This window comes from Calidris pugnax, unplaced genomic scaffold (assembly GCF_001431845.1).
Source record: "Calidris pugnax isolate Ruff unplaced genomic scaffold, ASM143184v1 scaffold167, whole genome shotgun sequence".
Taxonomy (NCBI): domain Eukaryota; kingdom Metazoa; phylum Chordata; class Aves; order Charadriiformes; family Scolopacidae; genus Calidris; species Calidris pugnax.
This window is the reverse complement of record NW_015091045.1, coordinates 1,104,010-1,119,083: the sequence shown is the minus strand read 5'-3', so window position 1 is coordinate 1,119,083 and position 15,074 is coordinate 1,104,010. Positions and strand designations below refer to the sequence as shown.

The window sequence follows — 15,074 nt, the reverse complement described above, 5'->3', positions numbered from 1 at the left end:
CTGCTGCTTCTCTGACAAACGTTTTGGCAGAGTAAAAGAATTGCTTTTTTTTTTTTTAAAAAAAAATATATATATAAAAAAAATAGAAAGTTCATTGTATTTTTTTTGACTGTGTTACAGCGGCGAGTGGAGCAGCCGCTGTATGGGGTAGACGGCAGCACAGCAAAGGAGCCGCAGGAGGAACACTCTGCTCTGCCAACGCTGATGTCGGTGATGCTGGCGAAGCAGCGGCTAGAGAATGAGCAGCTGGCACAGAGGGGAGGTGGCCTCTGTTTTACTTTTGTCTCGGTGAGCAGCTCTGAAAAGATTGGAATCCCAAGGGAGGATGTTTCTAGTTAAGGGCTGGGGAATTTGAAGCTTTTCTGCTCAAAAGACAGTGGTTCAAGTGCAGCCTGGTTTATTGATGACCAAGTCTACCATCTTCTGGTAAGTTCATCTTCCTTGTGGAGAGTTCTAGGTCCCAGGCTTTGCTTGTTTGATAAAATGACGTGAGTTTGAAGTTAACGACTCAAAAATCTTACATAGATCAAAATAATAGCATCTGAGAGGCTAATCTGATAGACACAAAAAAGCGAAAGAATGAAGTCTAGTCTTGCTGTGAGAAGTGTTTGTTTTGGCCTCGCTTAATCTCAGCTGACATTAATGACATTAGGCTTTTAAAAGCTTTGTCTTTTTAGCAGGTTGGGCCAGACTTCTTGAAAGAAACTGACTTTCTTGTTTTAATGAACTAAATCTCGACAGGGTTCTTAAACCTTTAAGATGAAAGTGTGGTACCCAGGCCGGGCTGCACCTCCCCAGTGAAGATGAAGTATCTGCATGGGCGCTGGCGATCGTGCCGAGGAGCGTATAACGATACACTGACTTTCTTTTGCAGGCCCAGCAAGGCAGCCCATCTTCTACCGGATCAGGGAACACTGAGCATTCCTGCACTTCCCAAAAACAGATTTCCATCCAGCACAAACAGTCACAGGTATAGCTCGCTAGATGATAACATCTCTTGGATGTGAGATTGCAGCTTGTCTTGCACACCAGAGGATGCCACTTGCAGTAGACAGAACGTTTCCAGGGAAAAAAGGCAGTAGTCCCAACTCAGGCTGTAACTACTGATTGAAGTGAATCACTCTGAACCTTGTTTCTTATCCTCTAAGGGATGCCTTCAGTTGCTGCTACTGAAGTTTGCCTAATCTGTTACTGAGGCTTTTCTGTGTTGATACCATGGGTAGTTCTCCAGCTGTGTGTGAATGTGCTCAGGAGAGGAACACTTTAGCTCTGTTTCCGTTCTGTTGTATCCTGAATGTTCTTCCTCCCTTTATAAGTGAAGATGTGAAGGAAACCCAAGCGATAGTTGTGAATGGCTCTATTCAAGCGCTGGGTCGTGGGTGCCTCTACACTGCTTACAGCACAAACACCCACAGTTTAGCTGGAAGTTGTTTGGCCTCTGCAGAAATACACCCATGGCATAGTTGGTCCTGTCAAGGTGGAACATGATGTGTTCCTGACAGTGCTTCTCAGTAACTTCACTGGCATGGAGGCAAGAAGAGGAGTAGCTCCTTTGACTGTGCTGATGTCTTTTTGGGGCCTTTTAAATTGTTAAGATTCTCCTTGTGGCTTTATGGCAAGACTTCCTTTCTAGCTGTGTCTTCTTCCTCTGTTGCTTAGAAGGATGTTCAGCTTTATCTGCGATGCACCTTGCTTATTTCTTCTCCAAGCCTGCTTTTAATCTTCTTTTGATTTTCATCTCTGATTTCTCTGTGACTGACCCTTCCCTTGAGTGATTTTTAAACAATCTGGTTTGTGTCAATCATTTTCTCACATCAGTTTGACTCGGAGATGATTCTGTTGCTGGGGGAAGTTCATTCTCCTTTTCCCCAGCAGGGTGGTACAAGCTCTTTGTGCGCGAAGAACCTCTGGGGATACTTGTTAGCTCTGAGCTCTGTTGTGTCACTAGAGTCACATCTGTTGTCTGCACTATTAAAATACTGGTCTGTGATGATCTCTCTTCCTTGCTAGTGCATGGAGAATTCTTGTGTGAGGATGATGCCATAACTCGAGAACCTGCCAGAGATCACTTTCAGCTTTCAATCTTTGCTGTCCTGACACTGCTGCTTAAAAGAGTGGTCCCTCCTGGAGTGAGCAAGAGGTTTTTATTCTCCTCTGTGCTTAGCACGCCCGCAGGGTCTATCTTCCTTGAAAAGAGTGACATGTTATATGAGGGTGCTTTCTCCCAGTGCTCAGCTCCATGGTACTCTCCAGGGGTCTACGTGTAGCATACGCTTAAGGCAAAGAATCCGTGAAGATGCTTGACTGTGTGATGAGGACATGTATATACTGTTGACTTTCCCTTCCAAACCTGTTTGGAGTTGATAAGGTTTAAAAAAAAAAAATAAAAACATTCAGTGATTTCCAGTTTGAATCACTTGCATCAATGCCAAAAGCGGGTCAGTGTGAGGGTGATTTTCTTAGTGTTTTCAATCAGAGCCAGGGCCCTCTGAGCGCTCTGACGCGAGGTCAGTTGTGATGAAGTCAGATGTAAGAGCATGGATCCCAAAACATGACTTCATCTGACCCGGCACAAGCATGGCTGTGCCTTTGGGCAAAATGACATAACAGTCACCTACTGAAAAAGCTTTCTGCTGTGTGGATGCAGCCCAGGTTTTCACCAGACAACCTTCTCCTTGCCTTCACTGGCAAAAGCTTTGGTTGTAGCTTCCTGCAGGTTGTCAGGAAGCATAAACCAAGGCAAAGCAGAAGTGAGATGACCTGCCCAGGTCTTTTTGTCTCTTTGTCTTTTGGGATTTAGGATCATCTTGCTTGATGGGCAATGCTGGCACATGTTCTTTTTGATCTTTCCCATCCTGGGCCTATATAGAGCAGAAACAGTCCACCAAGTTTAGCTCTTACTTTGTGGTGTTAGCTTCTAGGCAAGCCTGAAATTGGAGAACAGTTATATGACAGCTCTGCAGGTAAGTCTTTGCTAACTCTTCTCAGAACCAGGGTAGCTGCTTGCTGGACATAAATGTGAAATCTGTGTATGCTGTCATGGAGCAAGATTTCCTTGTGTGTGTTGCCTTGGGTATTTTAGATGCTGTGCTCATGTACATACTGACTTCTTTACCCTTTTTTTCCCCATTACCCATTAATGAGAGTGCTGAGTTTGAAATATTTCTACTGCTGTAAAGAATATAGCATATGTCTTTTGTCTTCTGTTCCTGGGTATAACTCTCACTTCGTTGGTGAAGGTATTTGAGATGTGCTGCACCCCTTAACACTTTCCAAATAGATTTCACTCAGGAGCTCTAAAGCGTCTGTCCCAAGTGGGCACTAATACATCAGTTTGTCAGAACCAAAGGCTTGTGCCTAATATTCCTGCTGTCAATCTGTTATAATATTTTAAAATAAAGACCTGTGTCTTCTGTCAGGACCACCTTAGAACCCACAGGTATTGTCTTTTGTCTGTGCAGGTCGTTGTCTGTGCCAATGAAAGATCTCATAAATTTGATATTCCAGCTGAGGGTTGGGATGTGGTGGGTTTTTGCTTAAGCCTTTTTCTTGTATGAGCTACATTGCGCTGCAGGAAGTGACAGTGAACGTCAGAGACCACCAAGGAGTGGGCAGAACTCAATTATAAAAACAAAATTTGCAGGACACAGAGGATGTTGTAGCCTCTTACGTGTTACCAGTTTGTGTTCTCCAGAGCAGCTTTGTGCTGACTGAACCTCCTGTGCTGGAGGAGCCCACTGTGCAATAAGGAAATGAAGAAGGGAGAAAGTTTTTCCCCCGATGCAGGGGATCAGTTTCTTCTTCTTAGCCCTAACAGTTCAGATCAGAGGGGGTTACGCTGTGATGTTACATGCTGACTATCTGAAATATCAACTGTTTTTCTGAAATATGGTTTATGGTGATTTTTCCCTTACAGTCTGACCTCACAATGGAAAAAATATCTGCACTAGAAAACAGTAAAAACTCGGACTTGGAGAAGAAGGAGGGGAGGATAGATGACTTACTAAGAGTAAGTATTTAAAGTGGGACAACTCTTTTAAAAGCTGCTATTTAATGATACCTAGAAGGCATGTGTAGCTAGGCTGCAGAGCAGGATTTTGGATAGCATTTGTAGAACCAACACTCACAAAGTAAAATAAATCTGGCCATCTTGCTTGCCAGATAACTGCCTGGCTTGTAGATAGTCCTTTTGGACCTCCTTGAACCCACAAGCAGTAGCAGCAATTACAGTGGCTACACAGTACAGAGCTGCTGTAGCTCAGGTGCTTGTGTCCTCAGCACTGATACTGGCCTTTCTTTGATCTGTTGCACAGTTGTGGTTTTGCTAACTAACCTAACATGTTTCTCTGCAGAATTATTCCTCTCTTCGAAGTACTGAGGAGCTGAATGCTTTTTCTTAAGCAGCATGTTCAGTAGCCTCTCAGTAGACTGGGAAGTTGTGTTCTGAAATGCTCATTCATGAGAGTCAGTGACATGTACAGAGATGAGGAGAACATATTTTGGTCAAACCAAAAGAATAAAGCTTCTCTTAACCTATTAGTATTCTTCAGTAAAAGATAAATACCTTTAAATCAAGGATCTTGTCTTAATGGAGGAGTTCTCACTGATTTGGCTTTCATCAGCTGGAGAGGCATCTCTTGTGAAGTGTTGAAAAGGATTAGAAAACACATTAGAGGGAGAGTTCTCTGTGTTTGTGTCTGGTCTCAGCACTTAAAAAAAGCTCAGACAAGCTCATAGAGACATACACCTGTGGGTTTGTAGAAAACAATCCATGAAGCAGGAAATAAATGAATTTATTTTTACCATTTGATGTTTAATCAGAAGCCACACTATTGGTTGTAATGGGGATGGTTAAATTTGTCTTTTTATCAACAAAAATGGTGGCACATGAAATCCTGCTGCACGCCGTGGTGGTGTTAAAAGCAGCATCTGTTCCTGGGAGCAGTACATAGCAGGGCTAATGGATAGTAACTTGAAGGAGAATTTAATTGAAAGTGTGAAGGGAGTTACCCCATCCTTTTCCTCTGCCAGTATTGTGGCTAAAGAGGGAGGATAGTCCAGGATGACTAAGCTGTTTTGAGACTTGGTAGCTGTGGTAAGGTCTTAAGTGTTTAAAAAAAATAGAAAATAAAAAAATTCCTTATGCTTGTGTTAGTCTCTTTGTACCTTAGTCCCTTATATGTAAACCAGGGTGATAGCACTTCCCTGTTCTACAGGGGTGTTAGGATTTGAGAGGTTAAAAATTGAAGAGCTTGGCTTGCGTGTTTTGCTAAGAGGAACCTGGTCTTTTTTCCTTACCCTGCTGGTTTGCTTTCTTTAATCTGATGCCTGGAGGTAGCTGGAGAAACTTCTTCCTAGGTGATGCTTAGCTTGGCTCTGAGTCATTTAAAGTCAAAGGCTTTTTTTTTTTCCTCTTTTAGGCCAACTGCGATTTGAGACGGCAGATAGATGAACAGCAAAAGATGCTGGAGAAGTACAAGGAGCGGTTGAATAGATGTGTAACAATGAGCAAGAAGCTGCTTATAGAAAAGGTGAGCGGGGGACTTTGACATCTTTTCAAGGACATGAACTGTGACTGCAAACTTCTGAGTGAAAACCTGTTCCTATTGCTATAGTGATAAAGGACAACTGGAATTCTGCCGTGAATTATTTCTCTGCAAAACGGAATGTAAAGTTAACACGGAAATGGTTCAGAATGTCTCGGTTTGGTTACTTTTCACGATCTCAAAGAGTGGTCTCCCTTGCTTAAGTGAAATAGTCTGAGCTCTAAATGCAGCAGGCATTCCTTGATTGGGAAACTCATACTCCTGAAAAGCGACATTGTCTAACTCTGGCAATGCGAGAGCAGTGTCCCATTGTGCAGTGAAACTGCCAGATCTGCTCTGTGACACGGGCAAGTGATTTAGACCTTTCCTTCTTTCAAAAGGCAAAGTTGGAGATCGTTGCTTTTGTGTAACATTCAAAACAACACATTAAAGACACTGGGGAAGGTGCCAGGCTGCTGTTTACCAGCGTCCAGCTTGCTTCGGTGTTGAAAGATTTCCAGATTTCCTGATGGCTAAACAATGTGGGGGTTTGATTGCGCTTTCACCTGTTGGCCAATTACAGCTATTGTTTGTGGGCACTGGATGGGCAAAACTACCAGGGTGCTGGCTAGTACGTGCTGTCTGTTTGAGTTGATTTTGTCACAGAGCTGATTGTTCTTGGCTGAATGGGACTCCCCTTTCTTGGGAGGATTTGTAACTCCGGGCTAGGTGTTACGCAGCCCTGGCATTCAGATACGTGGTGTGTGGATCCGGCGAGGAGCTTTGCTGGTCATGGCTAAACAATGTGGGGGTTTGATTGCGCTTTCACCTGTTGGCCAATTACAGCTATTGTTTGTGGGCACTGGATGGGCAAAACTACCAGGGTGCTGGCTAGTACGTGCTGTCTGTTTGAGCTGATTTTGTCACAGAGCTGATTGTTCTTGGCTGAATGGGACTCCCCTTTCTTGGGAGGATTTGTAACTCCGGGCTAGGTGTTACGCAGCCCTGGCATTCAGATACATGGTGTGTGGCTCCGGCGAGGAGCTTTGCTGGTCCATCTTTAATCCAAACTGACTGAAACTTTGCTGCTCTCATCTCACACCTCGGAAATTTCCTCTCACTTATCTGTCTGACAGACACCACCCCAGTGTTTTAGGTGTGTTGGTGACCTAATTGAGGTTGTGTCACTTGTAGGAGTGGTGCGAGTCTAGGACTGAGCTGACTCCTCACTGTATCTTGGTCTTAACAGTGATTCAAGGTGCATTTTCTTCCTTCATCTCCTGTTTGAGTGAATAAGGGCCTGATCAGAGCTGTGGCTGGAGTCTCAGTGATACAAAGGGATAGTTTTAATCCTAGTGCTAGACTGATTTCAGCTGATGATAGAGTGGGTGTGAGCTGCCCAAGCAGGAATGGGGAAGGAAAGGTGAAGCTGAAATGTCAGAAAGGAGGAGGTCAAACAAATGCCTGTCAGACCAGTGTGAAGCACCAGCAATTATTTGATCAATGACTTTCAGCTGGGTTTCAGATAAGGAGTACTGAAACAATGGAAAGTGGTAAGAATTGGTAGTGGTTTAAAACACAGCACAGCTCTTAACTGCTAATTTATGGCTCGTATTTTAACGTGAGTTTTATTTTGTTTTCAGTCAAAACAGGAGAAGATGGCATGCAGAGATAAGAGCATGCAGGATCGATTGAGGCTAGGTCACTTCACTACGGTGCGGCACGGGGCGTCCTTCACCGAGCAGTGGACAGATGGCTACGCCTTCCAGAACCTCATCAAGTGAGGACACAGAGCTGTCTTTACCTTTGCAGGCAAAGACAGAAAAACTGAGCAGTTATCTGTGATGTCTTGCATGTCAAAATATGAGAGTGGTGTGACTGATGCGTGAAAGGATCAGATAGAAACTCAGCTACTGACAATGGGGAATGGTTTCGCATTGTAGTGAGAAATATGTTTCCATTTAAACCCCCAGAGCCTTGAAACTGGAATGAAATTGTTTGAGTTGGGTTGGGAAGCAGCAGGCTGCCCTGTCGGGGGTTCTCAGCACACCTACCTGGCTGTGCAGTGCTTGGGGTGCAGGGATGGACCAGATCCTCACACGTATCTTGAGTCAATCAACTTGATTTGCATACTTGCATATATTAGTTAAGAAAGGCTAATTAGCTCCTCTTTCTTTTTTAAAGTAGAAAGTAGAGAAGCTTAAAAGAGAAAATCCATACTATTTAACTTTTTTTTGCCTCCTGGAAACAGTGATCAAAGGGGCTGCAGAAACCTGGAAATGAAGATCAGAGACCCTTTTATGCAGGATGTTAATGAAAATATCCAGTGAATTCCCACCTGGCCTAGACCTTTAAGTAGGACTTGGCAAATTAATTGCATTAGAGAGCGCTATGTGTGATCCTTTAAAATCATATCGCTTCTCTGTAGTCTGATAGGGAGGTGCAGCTCTTGGTAGGTGCAGATTAAGGACTTTTTATTTCCTCCTCAGTTTGTACTGTAAGACGTGGAAGAAATACTTCTGGAATTTTTACCTGCAGTCTCAGTCTCTTTTGAAAAGTGAATTAAGTATGTAAATGCTCAAGTCATTTAGACTTGAAATTTCAAGACTGCTTTTATCACTGTAAAATGTTTTCAGATGTCTTTTTATCTTGGAGAAGACTTTCCTTAGTGAAACTGGGAATGGTGTTGGTTATATTTCAGAGAACTAAGGATAGTTAAACTGTACCCTTGAAGTATAAGGAATACTTTCTCAGACAGTGCTGGATTTCAGGAATAGTTTTAACAGGAAAGCTTGAGATTTAGAACAGAGCCTTCTAGGAAAAAGAGTGTGGAAAGTTAGTGACTTACCATGGATCCCTGGTTTTCTGTGAGGTTAGCAGCTCCTTGGTTTTGGATATCCTCTGCATGAATAAAACCTTTCACTTACTGAAAGGTTTTTGCAGGCCAGGAAAAGAATCCCCTTTTATGTAAAAAATACCTTTCAGAAATCTGAGTCATAATGTTTGGCACATCCCCCTTTTCTGTACAAAAATATTTTGTTACTAATCTTACAAGTACAACTGATTAGAAATTCATTGCTCTGATCTGTTAAGAACAGACGCTGAAGACAACCGAGTACAGACCGTTAGTTCATCCTTCACGAGTTTTCTACTCTCTTCTATTCCAGGCAACAGGAAAGGATAAATTCCCAGCGGGAAGAAATAGAAAGACAACGAAAGATGTTGGCGAAACGGAAGCCACCTGCCATGGGACAGACCCCTCCAGCAAGCAACGAGCAGAAGCAGCGCAAGAACAAGACCAACGGAGCGGAAAATGAAACGTAGGTGCCGTGGCCTCCTCGGTGCATCGCAGAGCTGTGTGCTTTGGTTGGAGCACAGAGAGCAGCTACTGGGAAATGGAAGCTTGCCCTTGCCTCCAGGCAAGGCTCCACACACAAATGAATATTGTGGAATTAGCCTGGCATTCGGCAACATCTGGCTGCAGTTCTAAATAGTTTTCATTGGAGTAAAACAAGGATCATTGCTGAGTCCAGGCTTTGTATGAGCTTAACTTTTTTTTTTGAAGGCAGTAACTTTTTCAGTGTTCCTCTTGCATCGGGTTTGAAAAGGGGTGTCTCTTTCTTCAGTGTTGCAACTTCAGAATTGATTTTGGTATTGTGGGATATGTGGTAGGTTTTTTTTTAAGGAGAAAAAAATCGTGCGCATTTAGAAGCATTTATTTTCATGTACTTCCTGGTGAGGCTTTTCAAACAATTAATTTTGTATACTAAAGAAAAAAGATGCTTTCCATAAGGACAGTGTATTAAGGATTGACCTGTATCTCCAGAGCGGTCCCTTGTGGGGAAATGGAAAGTTGAAGTGCTCCTCTTTCTTCTTATAGATTTTTTTTTTTTCCCCTACCTCTTTTGAAGTTGCTGATACCCTGAGAATCCCAGTATTCTTAAAGCTGTATCTCACAAGTAATTTAGAATATTATTTTTTTTGAATTTTCTGTGAGTTGGAAATACGTTAAGTCAGAGACTCCCCTACCTTCTACCATTTTCCTTTACAATCTTCATTTTACTGCTCTTGGGTAAAACCATAACTCTCAATGACACTTTTCTTTTTGCACTGCTAAATCTCTTGGGCATGACTTGACCTCAGAGTTCCTGGAGCCCTTTGAATTCTTGGTCTTGATCTTTAAAAGTGCACGTGAAGCAAAAGCTCCCACTGCCGTTCAGTCACTGGAGGGGTGGCACGTGACTGGGTGAATTTGGGGTGCTCTCAGCAGCCAGGGCAGTGCCCCCAAATAGGGTGCTGGTGTGGGGACTTGGAGGATGCTGTGTTCTTTTTGCAAATAAGCAGCTTGAGTGGAGACATTTACCCCTCGTTCTGGCCGAGTGAGCTTAGAAAGAACTAAATAAAGTTTTAAAGCTGTCCGTTTGCTTTGTGGCTTGAGTTTGGAGAAGTAGATTGGATGTGGGTGCGTGGGTATTTGGAAGTGCTGCTGTTCATTGTGGTCACCTTTCAGGTCTAAGGGATAGGAAGATGCTTTCCCCACTTGTGCAGGGCTGGTTTTCCCCAGCGGACGGGTGCAGCCATGGCATGGCTTATTCTGCAGACACCCAGTGAGCTTCTCACTGTGTTGTGAGCCTGTCTGGACATAATCTAGCTTTACTGGAGTTTGCTAGTCAGCCTTGGTGGGCTACCAGGTCTTTTTCTCTGAGTTTCTTGCTGGTTTATCATTCTTCACTAATGTGTTTCAGGGTTTTATCTTTGTGGTTTAGAAGACCTTCTTGTGGCGTTCTTGATAAGAACTGCTTGCCAGTGTGTGGATGTGGTTCATGTGGAGTGTTTTAGCTTATGAAAATGTTGGTTTTGCTCAGCTGAAGCAACTATACTGACTATTTCTTTAATCATTAGTTATCCTGTAAATGCATTTGTTGGACCAATGTGCATGAGGTACACAATTTCCTTATTTTTGGAGAAAGATTTTTTTTTTTTTTTTTTCATGTGGAACTCTTACAGAGGTGTCTTTTAGGCAAGTTGAATATAAGTGTTTCTGAAAGTTGAATGAGAGGTGGACAGCCAAATTCCTTCATATGATGTTAGATTCCTCTTTGGTTCATGGTTGTTTCTGTGTCTTAAAAAGGAGAGGAGGGTCCCATGCTGCAAATTTAAATATGTGCTCTCCTGAAACTACTTTCTAGCCTGTGAATGAGAAAAAGATTTTCATTCAGGAAGATTAATCTGCTGGGGCTTCTTGAGGTTTGTCAGGGCAGCGTGGGCAACCTTAGAGCCTTCAGCTTCACTAGGAGCAGTGTATTTCAGGCATGTTTCTGTGAAACAGGGCAGTGTTTGTCTTGGAGCCCCCTTGATTTTTGTGATGCTTGCTGCTAACAGGCAGCTATTCTGAGCAAAGTTAGCCTGGTGGTACTCATTATATCTCTTGCTTAATGAGTGGGCTGTTGGTGTTTAGCCCTGTATTTCATTTGTACACAAGAATATGTGGAAAGCTCGTTGCTGGTTTAGTCAATTGTCTCTTTATTCCTTAAACAGCAACACCAACCAAAGAGCTAAACTTTTGGGATGGTCTTCTAGATTAGCAGAATCTGATTAGCTGTCGCTGGGGGAGACAGGGGTGTGTGAATTAACATGCTTTTATATGAAGTGAGATAACATGTAAACATTTATGGTACCAGCTGTGTTTTTAATGTATCTTTGATTTGTAATAAGCAGTTCCTTATGGTCGAGATCCTTTCAAAGGGAACTTGGCTTGTGAGTTTTGCATTAAATTTATCGGCTAACAACTGCTTTAGCACTTATTTCAACTCTATGGACCCTCTGTGTTACCAGCAGAGGAGAGAAGCTGGGGCATTTTGAGATGAGCAGTTAATTGGCAGAGTCCTGCCTCCTCTGAGCTTACTGTGCAGGGAGGCAGTGTCCCACGGCCCTGTTTGGACGCAGGACTCGGTCCACTCTTCAAGCTAGTTGTGGTATTGGTGCTGTGGAGACCTCATACACTAACCTTTGTCCTAAGGACTATGCAGAGCATAACCCCTGCAACAGGAATCCTCCTGGGAAACGCTTTGAACTCAATTTAGGTTCAAAAAAGATATTTATATGCTGTCATGTGCCTATCTTGTTTACACAGTAAACCAATGCAGTGGATACGGGCTTCATAACTTCATGTTCATGTGATGCCTTTACCAAACTCCTTGTTGGTGGTAGTGAGAAAATGAGTATAATGATTCCTTTTTCTAACCTTAAAGATCTCAGCACATCATTACCTTTCACTAGTGATGGGATCTATCATTATTTTAGTGTGAGGCTGTGCTTAGTCTCTGTCCTACACGACATGCTTTGGCTATAGAAGACATTGAAAATATTGTGAAACATTTTTTGACCAGCCAACTAGGATGGAAACTTGGCACATCACTCACCATCAATAAAATGGGGATTATTCCTCTTATCCCATTGACACGAGTCAGAGATGATAAGGTGCAGAGCCTGAAACAGGAAAAAGTTCTGAATCCCAGGTCAGGGCTCTGTTTGCAGTGGCTCTGTGGCCAGGTGTGCTGCTAGTCCTGGAGAGAATAGCTGGGTTGAATTATCCAGCTTTTATTACAAAGTAAACTTTGAAAACAAGTCAGTAAAGCAAACTTTAAATGGAAAAATAAGATGAGGAATGCTTCAGTGCTTCAGTGTTCCATATTTAGATTATGGTTTGGCTTTCTTTGTTGAAAGTCTGTCGCTAGCCTTAATAGGTGTTATTAGGGACTTGGATTTGAAATTAATATGTGCTTTATCAATGTTTAAGCTTTTGGTCTCCTTTGGATTGATTATAAAGAAAAATAAATTTAAAATAGTAGATTGCAGAGTTTACCTAAAAAATGTCCTGCCAGCTGTTGACATACCCTGTGTAGGTGTCACTTCCAGTGGAGATGTGTGTTTTGCAGACTGTTCCCTTTATCACATGCGTTGAAAGCTAATTCATTGGATCTGTCTCTTCTATGCAGGTTAACGTTAGCAGAATACCATGAACAGGAAGAAATTTTCAAACTCCGACTAGGTCATCTTAAAAAGGTAAGAACTAACTGCAGAAAAGGCTTTTAGATAGGTTTTTGATTCGGTGTTCTATGAACAGTAGCATTTCTCCATAGGGGTCACTGCTGTTTGATAATTGAGAGGGTTTTGTTGCTTGAAAGAGACGGCCAGGTTTTTATAATAATTTTTCCAAGGCAGTGGTATTCAACAAAGATGTTCTTTGCTTGAATAAATAGATTTCTGTATCCTTACAGTTATGATTTCATGCAGGGAGTTCCACTGTTTTGATGCATCTTATTCTGTCACTGTGATGTCCTTAGTGCTGGGCTCTGTGTGTGTCTAAAATGGGGGAACACGAAGGAATGGAGAATTATAGGGAAGAAAGTTACAAGAACACAGCAAAACCTGCAACCATCATTGGCTTCCTCATTTGCAATATCGGTAACAGTCCAGTAAAATATCTTGAGTTTTTGGAAGCTAGTGCTGTTTAGGTTGTTGCAATGCACATTTTTCAAATACATTGGCTTCGGTAAGAACCATACCTGCAGGTGAGATTATAATTAGATAAGCTGTTGGTTACCTTTAAAGTGATTGCAATAACCTCTAAATAAGTTTTTTGCGACACTTTAACAGATAAAGTACTGAAAAAAACCCAGATGTTTTCCACCATTTCCTGGTTAGCTGCGATCTCTGCTAAGGCCAAAGAGTTTTCTTTCCCATATGAAACAGAGGAAGGGTGCAAAGGCATTGCTGGAGCCCCCTTTTTTTTCCTCAGGTGGTGCCTGAACTCTACGCTTAGTTTTTCCTGTAACCTTGACACACCAGTTGAATGCAAGGCCTCATTAATGCTCCCGTGCTCCTCGTTATTTTCAGTGGCAAGGGAAGGTTAATGCCCACGTGGGATCCGCTGGCGCTCTGCCCGTTGTGTTTTATCGACCTGGGAGCAAGGAGAAATGATAGGGGCAGGAGCCCCTGGCATGTTTAGTTTGGAGAAGAGGAGGCTGAGGGGAGACCTCATTGCCCTCTACAACTACCTGAAAGGAGGTTGTAGAGAGGCAGGTGTTGGCCTCTTCTCCCAAAGGACGAACGACAAGACCAGAGGAAATGGTCTGAAGTTGGGGCAGGGGAGATTTAGATTAGATATTAGAAAGAACTACTTTACTGAGAGAGTGGTCAGGCACTGGAACAGCCTGCCCAGGGAGGTGGTGGAGTCACCATCCCTATGGGACAATCTTGGTTCTTCTGGCCCTTCCCGGCCCCCCCGGGGGAGCCTTGGGTTTTGTTTTGTTTGGGGGGGGGTTTTTTTTTGTTTTTTTTTTTTTTTTTTTGTGGTTGGACTCGATGATCTCAGAGGTCCCTTCCAACCACTAAGATTCTGTGATTCTGTGAGCAGACTGAAGGCTTGGTCACTCTGCAGCTTCCGCATTGCTGGGGTGGATTAACTGCTGGTCCATCTCTGCCAGCATGTAGTGCCACCCTGGGACAGAGGAATCCGTGTGGAAATGGACCTTAATGGAAAATGAAGTAATGTTCCGGGATTGTGCCATTGTCTGAAGCTGTGCTTATCCCTTCTCCACTTTTGGAAACTGGCTCATTCTTTGTGCCTAAAAATAGAACAAGTTGAGAAGGGAAGGAAGAGAGTCACAAGACAAATGGATAACTGTGTCCCTTGAGTCATAGACACCAAATAATGCCGCTCAAGGCGCGTGTTTTAATTGAGGTTTGCAGCCCTGTCCACAATGATGTGAATTCTAGCATTGTGTTTGAGGGCACTGGAACTTCAGCTCTACATCACAACTTGCACGTGGCACTAAGTCACACTCTGACCTCTTCTACCTCTTACCGCTGATGGGACCACGTGTTGTCCTTTCACCTTCTCCATCCTCTCCGGGTGCTGCCCCATCCCACGTGCCATCATGACATCCCTGTTCCTTACTTCTGAGGGCTGTCTCTTTTCTCTTGTCCCAGCAGAGGCTGAGTTCTTACAAAAACTCCAAGCTTCATAGCACTTAATCAAGGAAGGAACCAGAGCTACAATGCTGCTTAATTACAGAAAACATTAAAAGCAGGAAGGTGTAACGATGAGTCTGCTCCGGTGTGGGTGTAAACAAAACTGCCCAGTCTGTTCTCATTCCTGTCTCCTTCCACCTGACTCTTAGTTGACTGGGACCATCTCTCTGATCTCCCCAATGAGTTACTTACCAATATGTTCTTCACAAGTGGAATTATACGTGTGTTTCTGTAAATCAGGCAGAAATGCCAGCTGTACCATCTTAACAGTGTTGTGCTTTCTTTTTGTGTCTCCCTTGTGCAGGAAGAAGCAGAGATCCAGGCGGAGTTGGAGCGGTTAGAGAGGGTTAGAAATCTACATATCAGGGAATTGAAAAGGATACACAATGAAGATAATTCACAGTAAGTACCTGGGATTCAGGGACAAGAACGTATAAAAATTTTTTTATTCCCTACATAATGGGAAACACTTAATCTTCTCTAAATTGGCATGGTGATATAATTTGAAGTTCA

At 43.0% G+C, this 15,074-nt stretch overlaps 1 protein-coding gene across 4 annotated transcripts in view; it reads left to right on the top strand.

The window, feature by feature from the left end:
• TLK2 (tousled like kinase 2) overlaps positions 1-15,074 on the top strand; it is a 44,381-nt gene that overhangs the window by 17,997 nt on the left and 11,310 nt on the right. For 2 of the 4 annotated variants that reach the window (XM_014956551.1, XM_014956552.1), the window contains 8 exons: positions 121-288; positions 875-970; positions 3,917-4,009; positions 5,421-5,531; positions 7,169-7,305; positions 8,693-8,845; positions 12,524-12,590; positions 14,866-14,963. In XM_014956551.1, the coding sequence (XP_014812037.1) occupies positions 121-288; positions 875-970; positions 3,917-4,009; positions 5,421-5,531; positions 7,169-7,305; positions 8,693-8,845; positions 12,524-12,590; positions 14,866-14,963 (923 nt within the window). The remainder of the gene's footprint in view (positions 1-120; positions 289-874; positions 971-3,916; positions 4,010-5,420; positions 5,532-7,168; positions 7,306-8,692; positions 8,846-12,523; positions 12,591-14,865; positions 14,964-15,074) is intronic. The other 2 variants (XM_014956553.1, XM_014956554.1) reach the window with 2 other exon arrangements.